Genomic DNA, 20537 nt, shown 5'->3' on the forward strand with positions numbered 1-20537 from the left:
ATCCCACATTCAGAAGCACTTAGGGAAGGCTTCCTATGGATTGAAGGATTCCAGTGTCCTGCATTCTTCCCTGAGACTTCTTTCTCTGCCCCCTCCTCCTCTCCCCAATCTTCATCTCCCAACTAGGCTTCTCAGACCTTTCAGTTAATAGCTCTGTTCCTGAATCACAACAAATCAATCAGCATATGAAGAAACGCAGCAGAGTTTAAAGTTCAAGTGTTTAGGGATGTGAAGGCATGAAACTCTCCTAACAGAAAGCCTGGAGGCAGATGACAATCTTTTGTCAAAGATTCAGCAGCTGTCGATTTCTGGAAGCGGTTTGTAACCTTGAAGCTGGCCTGTTTATTCCTGCCTTTGCTGCCTTTGGCCCTGAAAGCAGCCACTTTCCCACTGGGAACTTACTGGCTGGCCCCTGCTGCCAAAACAGGAAGTGATTTGAATGTCGTCTGTTTTTAGGACTTTCTGAACTTCAAGAGTTTTAAAACAAGTTTCAGCAGTGGATTTACTGCTTTGCTTTACTACTTCATTTCTTCCAAAACGCCCGTGTCGGGGTTAAAGTCTCAGGGGCAAAGTCCTGTACAAATAGTCACTTAGTAACGAGCTTTGCAAACCCAGCCTCTCCAGCACGTTAAATTCAAAGCAGGGCTTTTTTTTTTTTTTTTTTTTTGGATAGAAACTGGTGCGGGTGAAGAGAGAAAGAAGGAACTGGGAAGATTAGGAAGGGAAGAGGGAAGTTAGACCTCCCTTCCCTCCTTGTCTTTCTCAGAAAACCAAACATGGCATCTTCCATGAAAAGCTTGTCTTCTGACCACAGCAGATATGTTGAATCTTTCCGGAGGTTTCTCGACAATTCCACGGAGCATCAGTGCATGCAGCAATTCATGGACGAGAAGCTGCCGGGCATAATAGCAAGGTAACCAAAAAAAAAAAAAAAAAAAAAAAAGGCCGTTTTTGTCCCAGGGACAAGCCTCGGTCTCGTTCTGTGCAGTGATAGATGGGCCAAGGCCATCCCGGGAGGCTGGACGCGGGGATAAGAACGAGGTACTGACAGCCGCCCCGCTCGACCCTCCGCGCCGCCCTGGGCCCCTTCTCCTGCCGCGTTTCAGTTAGACGCTCGCTTGAAACGTTCAAAGGCTCTGATTTGTGCTGGATTTCCAGCTGCTCGGAGATAAGCATTAACCATCGGAAGGCACAAATCCACGTTCCTTTGGGAAAAGATAAGATCCCAATCTTTGAGCTCAGATTTTTCAGCTCTCCTCCAAATTTTACCTTCCGGAAAAAAAAAAAAAAAAAATCCCCAACGGAGTCTAGTATTTTTGCATCAGAATCAAATAATTACCAAATACTATTTACCCCTGAGGATTGAGTGGGTGCCTCTCAATTCTCTTAATACCCATTTAAATTCATTTTCCTTATCCATTATTATAGTTACCACTCTCCAAAAAAAAATAATAATTGTCTTTTACTTTCAACTTAATATTAGCAATGTGGCCCTAAAAAAGCATTTTCCCATTATCAGTGAAACTCACTAGTGCCTATCCTTCTCGCAGACTCCTTTTTTTTTTTTTTTGGTGATTAATGTGTTCAATTTGTGCCAGAGCTGATAAGCATTACGAGAGTAACAGATTTCACATGGCAATGATAATCAAATCACCTATCTGGGGGTGAATTGCTGGAACTTACTCTGCGCTTCAGGAAATAATGATGGAAAACTGGGAAAAATGGCTGGGGATCCAATTTGCAACTGGAAAGGAAAGTTTCCTATCAGCAAAGGAAACTGGTATTTTTATCTTTTGCTGGATTTTTCTATTGTAGGCCTGTAATTCTTTCACCAGTACAGTTAACTCCACCTGACCAGAGAAGGCATTGTTGGATGTATATGGAATTTTATTTCCCTTTCTATCTTCTATTTTTCATGGTTCAGTTTTTAAATGTGTTTTTTTTAAATTGAGTATCATATATTAATAAGTAATAAGTAATAGGATAACAATGCAAAAATCAAAGCAGACAGCAAATACAATTTCTTATCTAGGAACTAATTATAGTTTACTTCTTTGAGTCTTTTTGTTCATTTCTAAAATTAAAGGTAATGAGTTAATTTCTGAGTTCTTTTGCAATACTAAGCATCTGGGTTCATGTCTGTGGCTTATGCAGATCCTTGGTTTACTTCAGCCATCCGTTTGGTTTGAAGACATACTATGGATGCTTAGAGTAACAACAAAAATAGTGGTTCCTTGCCTTACCCACTTCCATTACTGATTCGGGCTCTCCGGAGACAACCACTTTCAACACTCTGAAATCATTTAGTTGTTGCTTATGGAATTTTCTTTCCTAATTCTAAATAACATGTTATTCTCTTTCTTAATTTTGATGTATTAAAGTAGCTAAATAAACATGCACATCCCTCTCCCCATCATGTCAATACAACATATATATATATAGTGGGTATATATAATATATACGTGTATGTATATATATATGAATATATACATATATATGTCTAAATTTTGGTTAATTTGTTTATATCATATCATTTTGCCTGTGTAAATATTTTTCATAATTGAACAATGCATTTATACTATCATTACTACTATCATTATATTTCCTTTCATGTACAGCCTTTTGTTTTTCCTGGAGTTAACTACTGTCTTGATTTTAGTTTATTTTCTTAGCTTCCTATGTACCTATCACTACTTATACCCCAAGCAGAAGTATTAATCTCCTCTCAATATATTCCAACAGATCAAGTAACCTGCTGATTTTTCCTCATGGGAACAACTTTTCTGGAGTTCTCTGTTCTTTTTCTCCAGTCTGGGTTGATTTGCTTTTGGCCTGCGATACAAATATTGATGAGGAATTTATTTCATCTTCTAGAAATTCCCTTCTCTCTCCAGTACTGAATTCCCAGCTTCTGGATCTCATGCTGTTTTTTTCTTGGTTCCTTTAGTCTTTTTTTTTTTTCTTCCCTGCTAATCCTTTAAGAGCTTTCTAAGAAAGAGTGCATGGGAGGTAAATTTTTTGAGACTTTGTGTGTTTAAAAATGCTTTCACTCCTTGCTCATCTTTGTTAGATAGTTAGATAGTTTGGGTATAAAACTCTATGATGAAAATGATTTTATATCAGAAATTTAAAGATATTTTTCCATGATCTTGTAGTTACTGTTGAGAAATCTAATGCCATTCAAATTCTTCATCTTTGGTTTGTGACCTTTTTGTTGTTTTTTGTTTTTTAGGATCTTCTCTTATATCTAGTATTCTGAAATTTTAAGATGATGAGTTACGGTGTGGGTCTTTCTCACCCATTTTTGTGAGTAGTCCCTGGGCCATTTCAATTAAGATTCAGATCCTTCAGTTTAGGGAAGCTTTGGTATTATTTAGTCATTCCTGCCCTCTGTTTTTTGTTTTTTTTTTTTCTTTCTTTCTGGAACTTCTATTCATCAAACAGAAGACTTTCTCAGTTGATTCTCTAATTTTCTTATATTTCCAGTTTTCACAATTTTATCTTTCAGCCCTCTATTGTTTGCTATTGTATTTTTAATTTCCAAGAAGGTTCCTTTTTTATAGCATCCTGTTCATCTTTCATAGATATAATACCATCTTTTATCTATTATAAAATTTTCCTCTGCTCTCTGCATGTTTCTTCTGAATTCTCCTCTTCTGTTTCTTTTGGTCTCTCTCATGTTAGGGGAGCTCCCCAACTACTGATGAGTCTTGGTTGTCCATCCAATCAAATAATGAGGCACTAAAAATTAGTTCAGGTCCTCTTTGTGTATGTACAGGAACAGTCTGTTGAGCAGTTGGCTCACTGTAGTAATTCGATGTAGATTTTGCACTTGATGGGAGAGTCTCAGATGCCAATATAGGTAAGTTTATTTAGTGAAATGGATTATTTTTTCACAGAGGAATTATTCAATCCCCTATCTGGAGGTGGTAAGCAGGGTGAGGATGGTTATAGCATACAGCTGTAAATAGTAAAGTTTGTTGTTGTCACATATAATGCATTTAGATCCTTGCCCGGAAAATAGCAAGTTTTCAATAATTCTTAGTTATCATCATAATATATGAAATGGGATGATAATAGTATCTAACTCATAGAGGAGTTGTAAGAATTCAAAGAGTTAATTCACTACAGATGACCAACAGGCACATAAAAAGATGCCCAACATTGCTAATTCTTAGAGAAATGCAAGTCAAAACTACAATGAGGTACCACCTCACACTGGTCAGAATGACCATCATTAAAAAGTCTACAAATAACAAATGCTGGAGAAGGTGTGGAGAAAAGGGAACCCTCCTACACTGTTGGTGGGAATGTAAGTTGGTGCAGCCACTATGGAAAACAGTATGGAGGTTCCTCAGAACACTAAAAATAGAATTACCATATGATCCAGCAATCCCACTACTGGGCACATATTCAGGCAAAATTATAATTCAAAAATATACATGCACCCCTATGTTCATAGCAGCACTATTCACAATAGCCAAGACATGGAAACAACCTAAATGACCATCAACAAATGAATGGGTACATATACACAATGGAATACTACTCAGCCATGCCATTTGTGGGACTTCCCTGGTGGCACAGTGGTTAAGAATCTGCCTGCCAATGCAGGGGACATGGGTTTGATCCCTGGTCCAGAAGATCCCACATGCCGTGGAGCAACTACGCCTGTGCGCCACAACTACCGAGCCTGTGCTCTAGAGCCCGCAAGCCACAACTGCTGAAGCCTGCACACTCTAGGGCCCACGTGCCGCAACTACTGAGCCCGTGTGCTGCAGCTACTGAAGCCTGCACTCCTACAGCCCATGCTCAGCAACAAGAGAAGCCACTGCAGTGAGAAGCTGTGCACTGCAACAAAGAGTAATTAGAGAAAACCTGCACGCAGCAACGGAGACCCAATGCAGCCAAAAAAAAAAAAGAAAAAAAAAAGAAATAACGCCATTTGCAGCAACATGGATGCAACTAGAGATTATCAAACTAAGTGAAATAAATCAGAAAGAGAAAGACAAATGCCATATGATATCACTTATATGTGGAATCTACAATGTGACACAAATGAACCTACCTAGGAAACAGAAACAGAATCACAGACACAGAGAACAGACTGGTGGTTGCCAAGGAGGAGGGGGTTGGGGGAGGGATGGAGTGGGAGGTTGGGGTTAGCAGATGTGAGCTTTTTTTTTTTTTTTATAAATTTACTTATTTATCTATTTATTTATTTTTGGCTGCCGTGGGTCTTCGTTGCTGCGTGCGGGCTTTCTCTAGTTGAGGCGAGCAGGGGCTACTCTTCATTGCAGTGCACAGGATTCTCATCACGGTGGCCTCTCCCGCTGTGGAGCACAGGCTCTAGGCACGCAGCCTCAGCAGTTGTGGCACGCGGGCTCAGTACTTGTGGCTCGTGGGCTCTAGAGCGCAGGCTCAGTAGTTGTGGCACACGGGCCCAGCCGCTCCGCGGCACGTGGGATCCTCCCGGACCAGGGATCGAACCTGTGTCCTCTGCATCGGCAGGCGGACCCCCAACCAATGCGCCACCAGGGAAGTCCCAGATGTGAGCTTTTATATGCAGAGTGAATAAACAACAAGGTCCTACTGTACAACACAGAGAACTATATTCAGTATCCTATGATAAACCATAATGGAAAAGAATATAAAAAAATAATGCATATATATGTATAATTGAGTCACTTTGCTGTACAGCAGTAATTAACACAACATTGTAAATCAACTATACTTCAATAAAAAATTTTTTTAAAAAAAGAGTTAAGTCATATAAATCACTTAGCTGTGCCTGGAATAATAATAATAAGTTGAGTGCTTGTCATGTGCAGACACATTTCTAAAAGATTCACATCAGTTATATCATTTAATCCTCACAACTCCTCCATAAGGCAGATACTATAATTATAACCCTGGGGGCTTCCCTGGTGGTGCAGTGGTTGAGAATCTGTCTGCCAATGCAGGGGACACGGGTTCGAGCCCTGGTCTGGGAGGATCCCACATGCCACGGAGCAACTGGGCCCGTGAGCCACAACTACTGAGCCTGCGCGTCTGGAGCCTGTGCTCCGCAACAAGAGAGGCCGCGATAGTGAGAGGCCAGCACAACGCGATGAAGAGTGGCCCCCGCTTGCCACAACCAGAGAAAGCCCTCGCACAGAAACGAAGACCCAACACAGCCAAAAATAAATAAATAAACTAATTTAAAAAAAAAATTATAACCCTATAAGGTAGGTGGTATTATTATCCTATTTCTTAGAATCAATAATAAAGGCACAGAGAAGTTAAATAATTGCTCAAGGTTACATATTAGTAAGCTAGGATTTCAACCTAGGTGCTCTGCTCCGTAACCTCACTATGCTAGCTAATGATAGGAGCATTCTTAAGAATTAACCAAGAGCACAGACAGGGATGGGTGTATTAGGACTCATGATTATGAACTGGAAGATAATTAGAACTGAGGAAGGCAACTCATTCACAGGTGTCCTTGACTCTGTGTTTCCCAGTGTCCTTAAGAACTCTGCTTCAATCTGTCTTCTTCCTATTACTCTGGGCAGGCTCTTCACTTTAGCCAAAAACTAGGCTTGTTTACCATCCTGAAGCACAAACAAACAAGCACCATTCTTTCAGTTCATGTTTCCTCTCTAGCAGTCTCCCTTTTTCGTTCTCACTCTTTCATCCTTTTTCAAAAATCTCTAGATCTTCTTCTTTATTGAGTTCACTTTTAATCCCACTGCCATCTGACTCCTGCCCTCAACCACCTTTTAAAGCTGCTAGTATCAAAGATATTCATATTGCCAAATTCAATGGAGATTTATCCTTTTTTTATGTTTTACTAGTACAGTCTGCCACGTACAATGGCCTTTTCCTTCTCTAATTCTCTTAGCATCTCTCTGAGCTTTACTGCTTTCCTGTCTTCTTTGTGTGTTCCCCATTATCCCATGACTTTTCAAAGTTGGTATCGTGTCATAATCCCACTGCTGTTCTCTTTGCAATACCCTTGGGTGATAGAATCTATTCTCCTAGTTTCGACCATGACTATATGATAATTCTCCAGAATACATCATCAATCCTGATCTCTCGCCTACCCAGCTTCAATCTTGCATATCCAAATGTCTGTTGAATTCAGATTTATCAGAAACCAAAAAAAAAACCAAAACACAAAAAACTGACAAAACATAAACTTGCCATAAAATCATATCGTCCAGCTTCCTTTTCGATACCACGCTTCACCCAGTCATCCAAATTTGCAACGTGGCAGTCATCGTGGACCTCGTCCTTTTTCTGACCACTTTTTTTTTTTTTTTTTTTTACATCAGTTTAAAGAAAGTCCTACTGTTGCATCCCAGCCCATCAATTCCACTCTATTTCTGTATAGAGCCATCATACTGGGCTTTATTGTCTCACATTTCAACTTGAGAGCAAAGTGGTCTTTTCATTTTTATGTATCAGTGCTTAGGATAGGCACAGAATAAATATTTAATAAACATTTGTTTATTGAAAGGAAGTTAGCAAGAAGAAGGAAAGAAGGCAAATATCAGAGATAGTATGAATCACCTTAGCCTTTCTCCCATCTACAATGAATGGCTTATTATATTACCAGACTCCAAGGCCCACTTTTTCTGTTTTTGTTCTCCAAACAATCTTCAAACAAATGCTATTTCCTACCTCTGAGATGTTTACAGTGCTGTTTCTAAAAGTCTCCCAGTTCAAGATTGGTAATAAGTGGAACCTTTACTTCTAAAGATTTCTGAAGACAGCAATATAACCACTGAAACGATCGAGGCCTTTCTTGTTGGCCTAGTTTTTGTTCACTGTAATTTTAGTCTGTTCTCTTCAACTAGACTTGATAATCAGATTTTACAAACCACCTGGCACATTTTTCTTAAACTACATAATTTTTTTTTTTTTTCAGGATTGGAGACACAAAATCTGAAATTAAGATTCTAAGCATTGGTGGAGGTGCAGGTATGAATAACACATTTTAAAATTTGTATTTCACTCCAAACATCATGTTGTCTGACAGCAATATTGTTCATTCTTTAGGAAAGCCATTTTCCTTTCCTTTTGGCAGAGATTAGTTTATTAAAACTAGTAAGAGACATACCACTTCAACTAAGATTAATGTCCGCATAGATTTATAGGGTTTAGGACATCGGCCTTCATTATTATCTGTGATATGGACACGTGTGGCTTTCTTTTTTTTTTTATATAAATGGAAAAAATATAGGATAACTTTGAGGATAACTTTGATCCAAAATGATTTAACTGTTCACAGAAAAGGGAAATTTCATAAGACATTCCTTAAGCTTGTGCCACTTAAAGCAAGGTCCATATCATCTCTTATCTGGTTAATGGTTTGCAAACTATTACTGGTGCATGAGAAGATAAGTGTGCACTGGAATGTAAATCAATGCACAGCTCCTTTCATTGAGAAAGCATTGCTATGGGGAAAAATATGCTTAATGACATAGTTAGTTTACACTCTTGTGACCCCACTCTTTTTGAGTTGCACTGGCCTAAACCATTCCCTTCCTCTGGCTCAGTTCTAAAGCTGCCCTCTAAGAATTCAGCACACTCCCCAACTCCCTTTCGTAAGCAGTTCATGTTCTCATTACTTAGAGCCAGTGCTTTTATCCTAGGGGAAATGGGAAGTCTGGAAAGACAGGTTAATGTGGGTGTAGTTTCTGACTCTGCCACTAATGAACTGTGTGAACTTGGCTGAAACATAAGCTTCAGTTTGCTCATCAGTAAAATGGGAGCAATGAATTATGTCTCATAGGGTTGTAGTGAGATTTATATAGATTAGTTTATAAAGTACTTCTATAAGGTGGAGGTAGGTCCTTTCTGCAAAAATAAAACAAGAAAATTCATCTCCAGACTTTGCCTCATATCAAACTCCTGAGTAGTGTTTGCTTTACTTTTAAGTTGCTAGTCATCTGGAGGTCCTAGTTAACATAATAATAATATATATATTATATATACTATATAATATATATGATATGTTAGTACTATAATAATATAATATAGTCATATATTTATATTATATAATATATCCATATATAATAATATAGAGTCATATATAATATTTAAACATATTATTCATATGTTTATATCCTTATTATTGTTTTCATTTGAAATAACCACGGAGTGATGGTTAGTATAGGTTACAACTTGGTAACAAGTGGACACTACATTACCACTTGTCACATAGTGCCAAATGGTAATCTCTTGTGTCTTCTAAGTGTAAGTGTTCTAATCCTACATGAATGAGTTAAATTGTGCCCATCTTAACACAAAGATAACCAAGAGCCCTCTAATGGAATAGGATAGCTAGTTTTTCATGTCATCATTTGCTCATTTTTCATAAAATACACTGTAATATAATGTAATAAGGACTGACTCTTAAAATAATTTTACATTATTATCTTTCACCAAGAAAACAGAAACCATCAAGGACAGGTAATGAAAGATACTGTCATGAATGATCTAATACAGTGTGTTTAAGCTAAAATACTCTATTATTGCTTGTGATATTTTATGTCCTAAGGTTTATAAGAGTGATGAATTGCCCAAAGAGTGTCCTATTAATTCATTTAACCAAGACAGTCATTTCCAGTGTGTTTTGCAAATGAATTTCAGGCAACCACAGGCAATGAGACTATCATTTGATAGTGTCACTTGTGCTTGGACAAGAAAAGAAGCCCTACAAGGAAAAGTAATTAAAAACAATCTCTACCGTGGCCAAGTTAATTGACCTTTTAATATAAAGTTAATTGAATTTCTAATGTAAATTTATCAAGATGCTTATAAGCTATCTAGAGAAAGGAACATTTGCCCCACACAGTGATTCCTTACATAAAGGTGCACAGAGGGGCTAATATAGAGAACTTTTCCAAACACAGGGAGCAGCACTTGGTGTTCTTCTGACTGAGCCCTAACATTGTATTAATAACAAGCTCTGCCTTGGGGAGAATATGGGTGCCCTTTAAGCTCATTCTTCATAAGAAACTGATCAGAAACATAAGAATTGCAAGAGAAATTCAAGCTGTAAATACTTAGTCTTCACTGCTCAAGTAAGTTACATGAAATCAAAAGCAAGGCACTTAAAACCCCTAGGTCTAGAGGTCCTTGGCATGAAAGAGTAGTGTTTTGGGGGAAAGGACACCTCACTCAGTTAGTCTGAGTGTTTATATACCAACTGGGAGATGCTTATCTAATAATCTGTCATTGCCTAACTGCAAGGACTGCGTGCACAGAAGAAAAATACATTATTATACAGTGAGGAACTTCCTGTACTTGCCTTAGAGAAATGGGTTCGCCGCATGTTTCACAATCTACAGTGTGCCTGAGGCTTTTGCATTATCCTGTGGCTTAGGTATCCTTCCAAATCAGTGTCTGAACTCCAGTGCCTGGCAAATGAGGCCATTGGCCCCGTCTGACACCTTGTGCTCGGCTCCCATAATGCATCTTACAGGGTTCTACTCTGGTCCTAGCTTATGGGCCTCTCTGGTTTCACTTCCTAGATGTTTTCTTTTGGATGTCCATATACCTACAGATCCTATTCTGCATATCTTTGGTGCAAATACTCTCTCTGTATTTGTAATGGTGATACCATTCTCACCATCAAGATGAAAAAACACACCAAAAGCAAACAAACTAAAAACTTCCCTAAATCAAATTGCTGCATTTATATCACTTAATGTTCATATTCTTTGGGGGCCTGTTTGATTTTCTTCTCAGAAGCCCGAGCAGGGGCTGCTATGTACCCTATCTGTCTTCTGTCTCTTCTATAGAGGTTGGTATTTGGGTGGAGAGGGATTTCATAATTTAAGAGAGAATGTAAGGTTTTAGAAAAAGGTGTTTGGCAATTCAGTTCAGAAGCCAAGCAATTATTAGGGCTCTGAGCAGTTCAAAAGAAAGGAAATTGATGGAAAACTTTTCCATGTCTTCTGTAAGTGATCTGCTACATCAGTGAAATACAATTGATAAGCAGCATTGTTATTCATAGATTATATATTTAATGTTAGGAGAATGTTTGAAATAAATATTATGTGTATCCACAAAAGAAAGAGAGGAAATCAGGAGAAAAACAAATCATGTACAGAAATATAGACCATATAGTTTTTAAAAAGGCCAAATAGAGAAGTGTAAAGCCGTATGTGTATGTGCATAAGTTTGTATGCTTTCATGAAACAAAGTGAGCAATGGGAATGCTTTATTGGAGGTCTCAGAGTATTCCATATCATGCTTATTTCAACAATTTTTTTTTTTTTTTTTGGCTGCGCAGCTTGCAGGATCTTAGTTCCCTGACCAGGGATTGAACCCGGGCCCTCGGCAGTAAAAGCACTGGACCGCCGGGGAATTCCCAATTGTTTTTAGCTATTGAGAGCAACTGCATTGTATTCTAAGTCTCATAGAACATGCTTTTTTGGTCCATCTTCAACACTGATGCTTCCTAAAATTAAACCACCCAATGGAGCTTCTTCATTATTCAACTTTTAATGAGTGTTGTCTTTATGTTTGATGGTACATGAAGAAAAAGAAACCCATATTCTTTTTGGTAAGGGAGAATGCTGTTAATTTACAGTGCACATTTATACATGGAAAAAGGTTCCAGAAGGCAGTAATGGGCAATGTTTTCTCCTTGCTCTGGGCTTTGCTTCAAGGAGAATCATTTTATCTGCTGTGTTGTTCAGTTCTTATGTTCAAATGCCAGAAAATTTTATAAGGTTTCGACAGGACTCAAATATCTACTTTTATTTTTATTAACCTATTATGTACCAACTCAGGTGTCATAACTTATATAATAGTGTATATATTTATAGATAAATTTTTAATCCACTGAAGCAATTCACGTATGAAACACAGGTGGTATAAACCCTTTTATAACATTTTTTGGAAAATAATTATGCTGACATATGTTGTTAGGTTGTTTTCTTATTCCGTAACATATAGACACCAACATTACTACAGAGATTAAAAAATAGAAGAGAATTTAGAGACCATCAATACCCTCATTCTACAAACAAAAAGCCTGAGAACCATCAGGCAGAATAAAACCCAGGTCTCTTGATTGTAGTCCAGTCCAACAAACTGTACTAAACAGATAGAAAAGTTAATTATCGACTTGGCAAAAGAGAGATTCGGTATTTAGTAATGACCAGCTATTTGAAAATCTAATTTTATCAGATTATTAATCTTGTTTCCTTTCATAAATGACATGTTAAGGTGACCCTGAAGTTTAAGCTAGGTGGATAGAAGTAGAAAAATGTAATTAAGGCAAGAACTGGAAGAGCTAGTGTATCCAGTTTAGAAGCAGGAGCTGGTAGGAAGCAAAGGTTAATGTTTCCAATGGTCTAGAGTAAGCCAAAAGTCTGTATCAGCAACTAAGGAATGACTGGGGAAATATAGGGAATTGGGGGATTTTTTTTTTGCCTAGAAAAAAAGAATTTGAATGTGCTTATTGCCATCTGCAGATATTTCCTATTGAGCAAACCACAGAATATTTGCCCCTAAAGGGCCAGTGGTTAGAAGAGAGAGATTTCTTTGTTCGGTATTAGAATTTACTGATGATCAAACCTGTGCAGAAATGAAAGCACACATCTTGGGATATAAAGAGCAGTCACTCTAGGAGTACTAGCTTAGGCTGGAAAAACACTTTGCACATATGCTATGGAAAGGACTCAGGCACTGATTTCTTGGGTGTTTGGGCCATTAAAGGTGCTTTCAGTCCAGAAAATCTATGATCTTATGAGTAACCTTCTAGAAAGAGGTAGGCATTTCTTCAGAGTGGTGTGGCTAACACCATGTTTGGTTATATTGAAGAAGTAGAGTTTAAACAGGACTTGTAGACACGCAGACGATTTTTGTCTGGATCCTAATTGCTTTATAACTTGACATAAGTAACAACTGTTTTACTTATGTGCAGCATGCTAGCACTTGCTCCATAACCGGAAGGATGTGGACCCTAGTCAATTATTAATCTGTAGGATTTAGGACTGTCTACTTCAGATACTTTGGGGCCTCAGATATAAAGGATTGTTAAAGGCATTCATAACTATGTTATTTTGAAAAAAACTATTCTCCATATATAAATTTACCAAAATAGTTTACCTCGTTGTATTGTATTTAAAATTTTCAGTGAACATGAAAGTACTGTTAAAGACAGATACAGTACAGAATGGAGAGACGTGAACATAATGCTACAATACTGGAGCCATTGTCATTAAAACCAAAATAAACAAGATTGTTTTGGTTAATTCAATACGGCCTGAAACAGGAAAATGGGGATAAAGAGCAGAGTGAAGACAAAGCTATCATTATCTGCAGATTAAATGACTGTATACTTAGAAAAGCAAATAAACTCAGTTGTATAGCCTTAAAATTAATAAGAATGCAGTAATGGCCTGATAAAGGTAAAACAGGAAGAAAGCAATATGGTAGATCCACATTTCTTTTTTGGTCAACAGCTGAGTGTTTTTCATTTACAGTTTTGATTATTTTACAATGTACTAGAAAGTCTGTGGCATGTGGTTATGCGTAATTTTGCTGAAGGACAAGTTTGTATCTTCCCAGTTCTTGTGCCAGCTTGGGACACAGTCTCTTAGTCGGTGAATATGCTTCTACTTGACATACACTATTGCATACAACTTTGCGATTTAATACACACAGTCACGTAACCCTGGTGTAGGGTGTCTGCTGCCATCTTCATTTTATACATGGTGAACCTAATCATATATGCCACAAGGGGACTGGGGGTCCTAGAGATTGGGGTCAATGCCCAGGGTCTTCTGAGGCTTTGTCTCTATTAACAATAACAAACTGATAGAAATGGTAAAAAAAAATACTGGATTGCTGAGCTACTAATATATTCAGTACAAAATATAAGAAACCTATTTGAAGAAAAGTTCAAATTTTTACTGAGAACAATTTGAGAAGATTTAAAAAGCAAATATGCAATAGTGATGAGGTTACAGTGACATGAAAGCTTTCATGTACAAAAGGTAAGAGTTTGAAATGAAACGAAGTTTTCCTGAAAGTAGCGTGGCATTATATATCAAGAACAGTTCTGATATTCATCTGTCGCACAAGGCCCTTGTGATGCTGGTTGTTAAAATACTGACATACTTGGTAAATAGCCAATCCCTGATGCCCCAACACAGCCCCTGCTGCTGCTTCAGCCTCTCCTCATAGATGCTGTATATCCTCCCCACCCACCCTGTACCTCAGCCCCCCACCTCCAAGGGTCCCAACAATTGGACTGGTCTTGCCTGCTCAGAGGGCCTCTAAGAATGTTCTTTAGTTCTTTAGCCTGCATCCTTTCTCAGCAGCTAGCTTCTGACACCTGTTTTTTTGTTTGTTTTGTTTTGTTTTATATCACCAAAGATCAAGGATCTCATTCTAATCTTTAATTCTGGTTCTTGGAATTAATCTGCAAAAAGATTTTTGCACAAAAATTCAGTTCATTGTCAGATGCCTCAGAATAGCAAAAAAACTTAAAACTAAGTATAACTATACATATAAAACTATATATAAAAATGTATTTCTATGTATAAGTACATATTCATATATATTTCCACAAATAAATGCACATATTTATATATTTTTTAGATATATACTTTTATTTATATTATATATAAAAGGTTAATAATGAAATTGATTATTCCACATATCCGTTTTTGAGAATACGAATAGCACTTTCAAATAAATTTTGATATATTCATGGTTTAACTCTCAAGTGGGAAAGTCAAAATAATTCATATACATAATAATCTCTCCTGGGTAAACTAAAGAAAATTATTTGCTCCAAGGGGAAAAAAAACAACTTAGGAGAAAATAAACCAAAACATTATACCTTTGCTTTCTCCAGTAGTGAGATATTTATTTTATTTTTACTTTATACTTCTATGTCTTGAGTTTTCTATAGTATTAATTTTACAGCCAGGGACAGGAAAAATAAACCCAATTTAAATTATAATTTTATAGTTGATGAGAGATGATGGTAAAGAATAGACTCACTGACTTCTGACAGTTCCTTCAGCTGTTTGGCTGACGCCCAAAGCACTGTTCTGACACACGTTTTCATGACAATTTTCCTTTGGCTATTTCTGACTCACCAGTAATAGTATTGCACCCATACGAATACTTTAAGAACAATCTCACTTGTGTTGTAGCTTAGCAGAGCTTTTCTTCAGAGTCCATCTGTTCTTCCATGGCTGCTGCGAGGACATGGTGGCCATGGTGATGAGAGAGAGGGTGATGTGGATCAAGAGGATGGTGGTTGTCGGCTCTCTGGTCCTTCAGGTCCTTGATGTTTTCTGTTGATTATTTCTTGCTTTTTTTTCTACAAGGGCAACAGGCTCTCAGACTCTGCTCACACTAGGGCTGATAATTTTCCTCGGCAACATTTGTGTTTTAACCACTATTAATGTGGCGGGCCAATGGTGTAAGGGTCAAATGAGAGATCGTGAAGGTTAAGAGTGCGTAAGAACACGCATGCACGCTGATATTGATGAAATCACACCAACTACGTGATTATCTTGGACTACCTTTGCCAGCTCAAGTAGTTTCATCTTATAAATCCTGTCTTTGGGCATGAAGAAGGTAGAAGAAAGTTGGTACTTTATTAAGGGTAATTCAATATAACTTATAAACATCATAATATGGTAGGTATAGAATTTACCTCTCTATGTATGTGCTGAAGTAGCAAATATCTTTATGTTTAAAATGTATAAATTGAAAGGTAAGGCAAAACGCAGTCTTTTTTGAGTTGTTTATCAAATATCTCTACACTTCAGTGTTCAGCACCCTTTGGGACATTTTCTCTACGTTTGTGTTTCATAGAACATTTTGGTAGCATGGCTTTTCTTCTGAAGTTGCAAAGCAATCAGGCAGTATTGTTCCTGGGCCAACAGCCAGGAGACACACGAGAGTAAATGGCAATGCCCTTTTGGCTCAGAATTTATATTTATAATCCCCTTCCTGAGACTCTCCAGCTATTTTAATATTCTACTCTTGTCTTTCCATACTGACAGAACTGCCTCCATACTGAGGCTCCCAGGGGGGAAGAGAGAGAGAGAGAGAGAGAGAGAGAGAGAGAGAGAGAGAGATTGAGAGAGAAGGGATCTCGTCAAGAATCTTTTATCTTTTACACTACAGCTCAGAATCAGATCGTTCTTGTTCTGGTTGCAAACCCATAGCTGAAATTATTTTTCATCACTAAGCAGAGAGTTATCTGGGCAATTTTTCTCCCTAGAAACAATTTTTTTGTGCCTGATATTCTAGTAGAGGGGAAAAGGAAGATCGTAATCTTAATGCAACTGTAATAGAATAAAATTTTTCCTGCTGATAATCTGAAGAATTCACATATATTTTGATATTAGAAATGAAGCAAGAATAGACGGAAATCAAATGGCTGGAGATAACCTGACCAGTCTTTAATCCTCCATTTTCTTGGCCTGGAGGATGTTCTTATTGGGGCAGCCCCAAGGTTCTCAAGCTGGGCTTTGTATTTCATTGAATGTAGCTCATTCAGAAAGACAAGCCATCACGAATACATGATGAGTGCTCTTTCACAGTGTCATTTTATTATGGAGCTGCCCATTTAGAAAGGCAAATCTTCATTTCCTTCTTTCCCAGTCTCCTTCAGCCTTCTCTTAAATGTCACCTTTTCCTGGAGGCTTACATGACCACCCAACTGAAAATCACAGAGCTTCCCGTCATAGCTTCCCCTTGGTTTTCTCCATGGGACTTATCATCATCCATAACGGTTGGATGTTTTTGTCTTTTATTCATTGCTGTATCTCCAGTGATTAGAACCTAGCATTTAGTAGGTGCCTAAAAATATTTGTTGAATTAATGTATAATAACTTCAATTTATGGAATTATTACTATATATCATGAACTGTGGTAAATTATCTCCATATAATGCCTTTAACATTCAGAGTGATCCTGCAGAGTAGACCATATTATCCCTAATTTACAGATATGCAATTTAAAGGGTAGAGATATTAACAAATTTGCATAAGATATTTCTAGTGAATACTAAATTTGAGTTCAATTTTCTCTATAGCCTCTAACTTTTCCTTTTCATATATTTTTTTTTTCCTTTTTAATCAAATGACCTCGGATTTTAAGCAAAAAGGCAACATTCCTCTGCTATCTCATGAAATATATCCTGGAAGTTCAGGGAGTGGAGAAAAGTTGTCTGGAAGATAATATCCCCACCTTTTCCCTGTTTTTGAACTTTTTAAGTTCCACTGTCAGAGGTTTCAATTATATGTCGCTCTTCAAATATAGGTATGATGCATTTAAAATGTGGCCCATATGAAAGCAAGATATTATAACCACAAAAATATCTGACTGTGAAATTAAGTAAAACACTCAACTTAGGTCAGAAAGGAGATATGGGAAGTCATTCTATAGTTGTAGCTGATTTGAGGGACGGAGTAGTACAAAGGAAAGAGATTTGCAAGGAAGGAGATTTTAAAAATTTAGTTTTCATTTAACTTCCCAAATCAAAAAGTCAGGATAGAAAATAACACAGGAGTGAACAGAACAGAAAAAAAACCAAAACACCCACAACCCAGCCTAATAGAAAAAAAAAACACAAAAAAACAAAACAAAAAAACAACCCACAACCCAGCCTAATAGAAAATAATTTTTGATTCATGCTGACACATGTTTGGATTTTCCTAGCTTTGCTCAAGCTCCACATATTGATCAACTGAGAAAATCAGTTACATCATCATAAAATGCCCCGACTCCAAAATCATTAATTTGCTTTGCTAGTCACAAAAGGGGGTGCGGGAGGGAAGGAAAGAAAAGAAAAAAAAAAGAAGGATGGTATATTGGTAAGAGTTTGCTTAATCCCTATAATTTTTCCATTTGTCACAGGAAACTGCAGATTTTGTTCCAAAGCTTTAGGGGGAAACATGTAATAATAAGGCTTTAGTTAACTCAAACAACTGCTGGCCTGAAGGCTTCGGATGTCATCAATAAGTAGTCTACAATTGCCAGAATTATGATCAAGCAATGCCTAACGAGAGATCATATATGAAAGGAGACTGACTATAAAATGAATAAGTACTGCCTTATTCCTCTTAAATGTTGTTTTCTGGACCTGAAAGTTAAGATTTCCAGAAGGTTCTGCGATGCACAATAAAAGCAGCAGACTGCTGGCTTCCACGTTTCTTTTGTTTACCCCCGAATTTGTGGAGAATTTCTGAATTATTTGACTGATTCATTTCTAGTTTACTTTCCCCCATTCTTTTGGCATATTAGTTTGGTTTGGGTGCTCTTTAAAAGCCTTTATAGGGCACTTAATGTCTGATACTGGAACACATTCATAATGTTATGGCTCCTATTCAGAAGGATTCAGCCGGGGAAGAACAAATGATCTTCTTTCTTTCTTTTTTTTTTTCATTGTTTGAATCTCTTTACTGCTGGCTCATGGTACTATAGGGTCTGGTAACCCCTCACATGCTTTTCAGTGATTAATGATCAACCTGCTCAGTTGCTTAATCTAGCATTTTAGAGTCCTTGATACTTTTTAACAAACTCATTGGAATCAAGCCTTTGCTAGTGAATAAAATAAGTGAATTAAAGCACTAATTCAGGATCAGGGAACACAAGGTTTTATCTGTGTTGCCAACTCCAGTCAAATAACTGGCAGCTTCTGTCTGAAGGATTCTGATGCTACTGCTAGGCTCTGTGAGAAAGACTACCAAGGTAGTTAGTGATGTGTGGAAGAGTTCATGCCTAAGAGTCAGTTAGATGAAGTGAGGCAGTGAGGGGAGAGTCTTCCTGGCAGAGGAGAGAGCGCAGGCAAAATGTATGGAAGAGTCATGATGTCGATGGGGGGGCGAGGGGGAGAGCACAGCGTAGAAATACAAGAAATTCAGGGTTCCTAGAGACAAGAGTTTCAAAATATGAAGTTGTGAGAGATGAGAATAAGAAAGCAGACAAGGTGGTCTGTGCTCAGTTAAGGAGTTTGGACCTAATCCAGTTGATTAGTCATTAGAAGGTTTTAACCTCAGAAATATTGGGCTTGCTTATTAGCTCAGGGTTTTAAATGGTTGTTGTAGTGATGGCTTTGAGGGAGACAAAGTTCAGCAGAGACAGGCTGAATTTTTAGGTTATTATTTTAGTATTCCAAGAGATAGGTAATTTGGGCCTAAACAAGGACATTGCTAGTATGGATGGAAAAGAGAAAGTAAAGAAACATTTAGCAGGAAAACTTACAGGTGGCCAGGGAGGGAAGATGAAGAAAGGAGCAAAGCTTGTATGTCTGGATGGAAAGTAAACAGTATAGGTGATGTATCAAGAAAATATTTGTAACTAAATTTATTTAGAACTGAATACTAAATGTTTAGACTGAATACTACAGAACATCCGAACTACCTCTCTACTGACTCTCTTTTTTGGGGGAAAGAGGTTCATATAAATAATTTTTTTAAATGCATTTCTCTTATTTCTGAGTGATACAAGAGTGCAAACTACATATGGTATGAGATCAAGGAATATATTGTCTTATGGCAGATCTCTCTCTCTCTCTCTCTCTCTCTCTCTCTATATATATATATATATATAATCTCACAATAAGAAATAATAGAGTGTTATAAATAACAAATATAACACAGAAAATAAGTGCCTTATGAGCATGGTGACATTGTTTATTGTCAAACCCAGGATACTTTTAAGAGTGAGAGTGGGAGGGAGTGAGTAAAAGGAGTAAAATTATTAGTTTTTTGAAATATTTATTTATTGAACAAATTGTTTTTATTATATCAGTCAATTTATAAAATAGTTCTTTTATGTCATCAAAAAGTTTACAAATAACAAATGTTGGCAAGGATGTGGAGAAAAGGGAACCCTAGTACACTGTTGGTAGGAATGTAAATTGGTGCAGCCGCTATGGAAAACAGTATGGAGATTCCTCAAAAAACTAAAACTAGAACTATCAAATGATCCAGAAATTCCACTCCTGGGTATATAGCCAAAGAAAACAAAAACACTAATTTGAAAAGATACATGCACCCCAATGTTCACAGCAGTATTATTTACAATAGCCAAGATACGGAAGCAACCTAAGTGTTCATCAACAGTTGAATGGATAAATAAGATGTGATACATATATCACCATGGAATATTACTCAGCCATAAAAAAAGAATGAACTTCTGCCATTTGCAACAACATGGATGGACCTAGAGGGTATTTGTGCTAAGTGAAATAAGTCAGACAGAGAGAGACAAATACTTGGTTATCACCTATACGTGTAATCTAAAAAATAAAATGAAAGAATGAATATAACAAAACAGAAACAGACTCAAAGAGAACAAACTAGTGGTTACCAGTGGGGAGACGAAAGGGGGGAGGACCAAGATAGGCACAGGGGATTAAGAAGTACAAACTACTATGTATGAAGTAAATAAGCTATATTGTACAACAGCACAGGGAATATAGCCAATATTTTATAATAACTACATATGAAGTATAATCTATAAAAATTTTGAATCATTCTGTTGTACACCTGAAA

At 37.3% G+C, this 20537-nt stretch overlaps 1 protein-coding gene across 1 annotated transcript in view; it reads left to right on the top strand.

Annotated features, from left to right (window-relative positions):
• The first annotated feature begins 676 nt into the window (after positions 1-676).
• Positions 677-20537, top strand: part of HNMT (histamine N-methyltransferase) — a 35478-nt gene continuing 15617 nt past the window's right edge. The window contains exons 1-2 of the mRNA XM_061199607.1: positions 677-913; positions 7913-7965. Coding sequence (XP_061055590.1) covers positions 777-913; positions 7913-7965 — 190 coding nt within the window. The 5' untranslated portion in view covers positions 677-776. The remainder of the gene's footprint in view (positions 914-7912; positions 7966-20537) is intronic.

The sequence above is a fragment of the Eubalaena glacialis genome, chromosome 1 (assembly GCF_028564815.1).
Source record: "Eubalaena glacialis isolate mEubGla1 chromosome 1, mEubGla1.1.hap2.+ XY, whole genome shotgun sequence".
NCBI lineage: Eukaryota > Metazoa > Chordata > Mammalia > Artiodactyla > Balaenidae > Eubalaena > Eubalaena glacialis.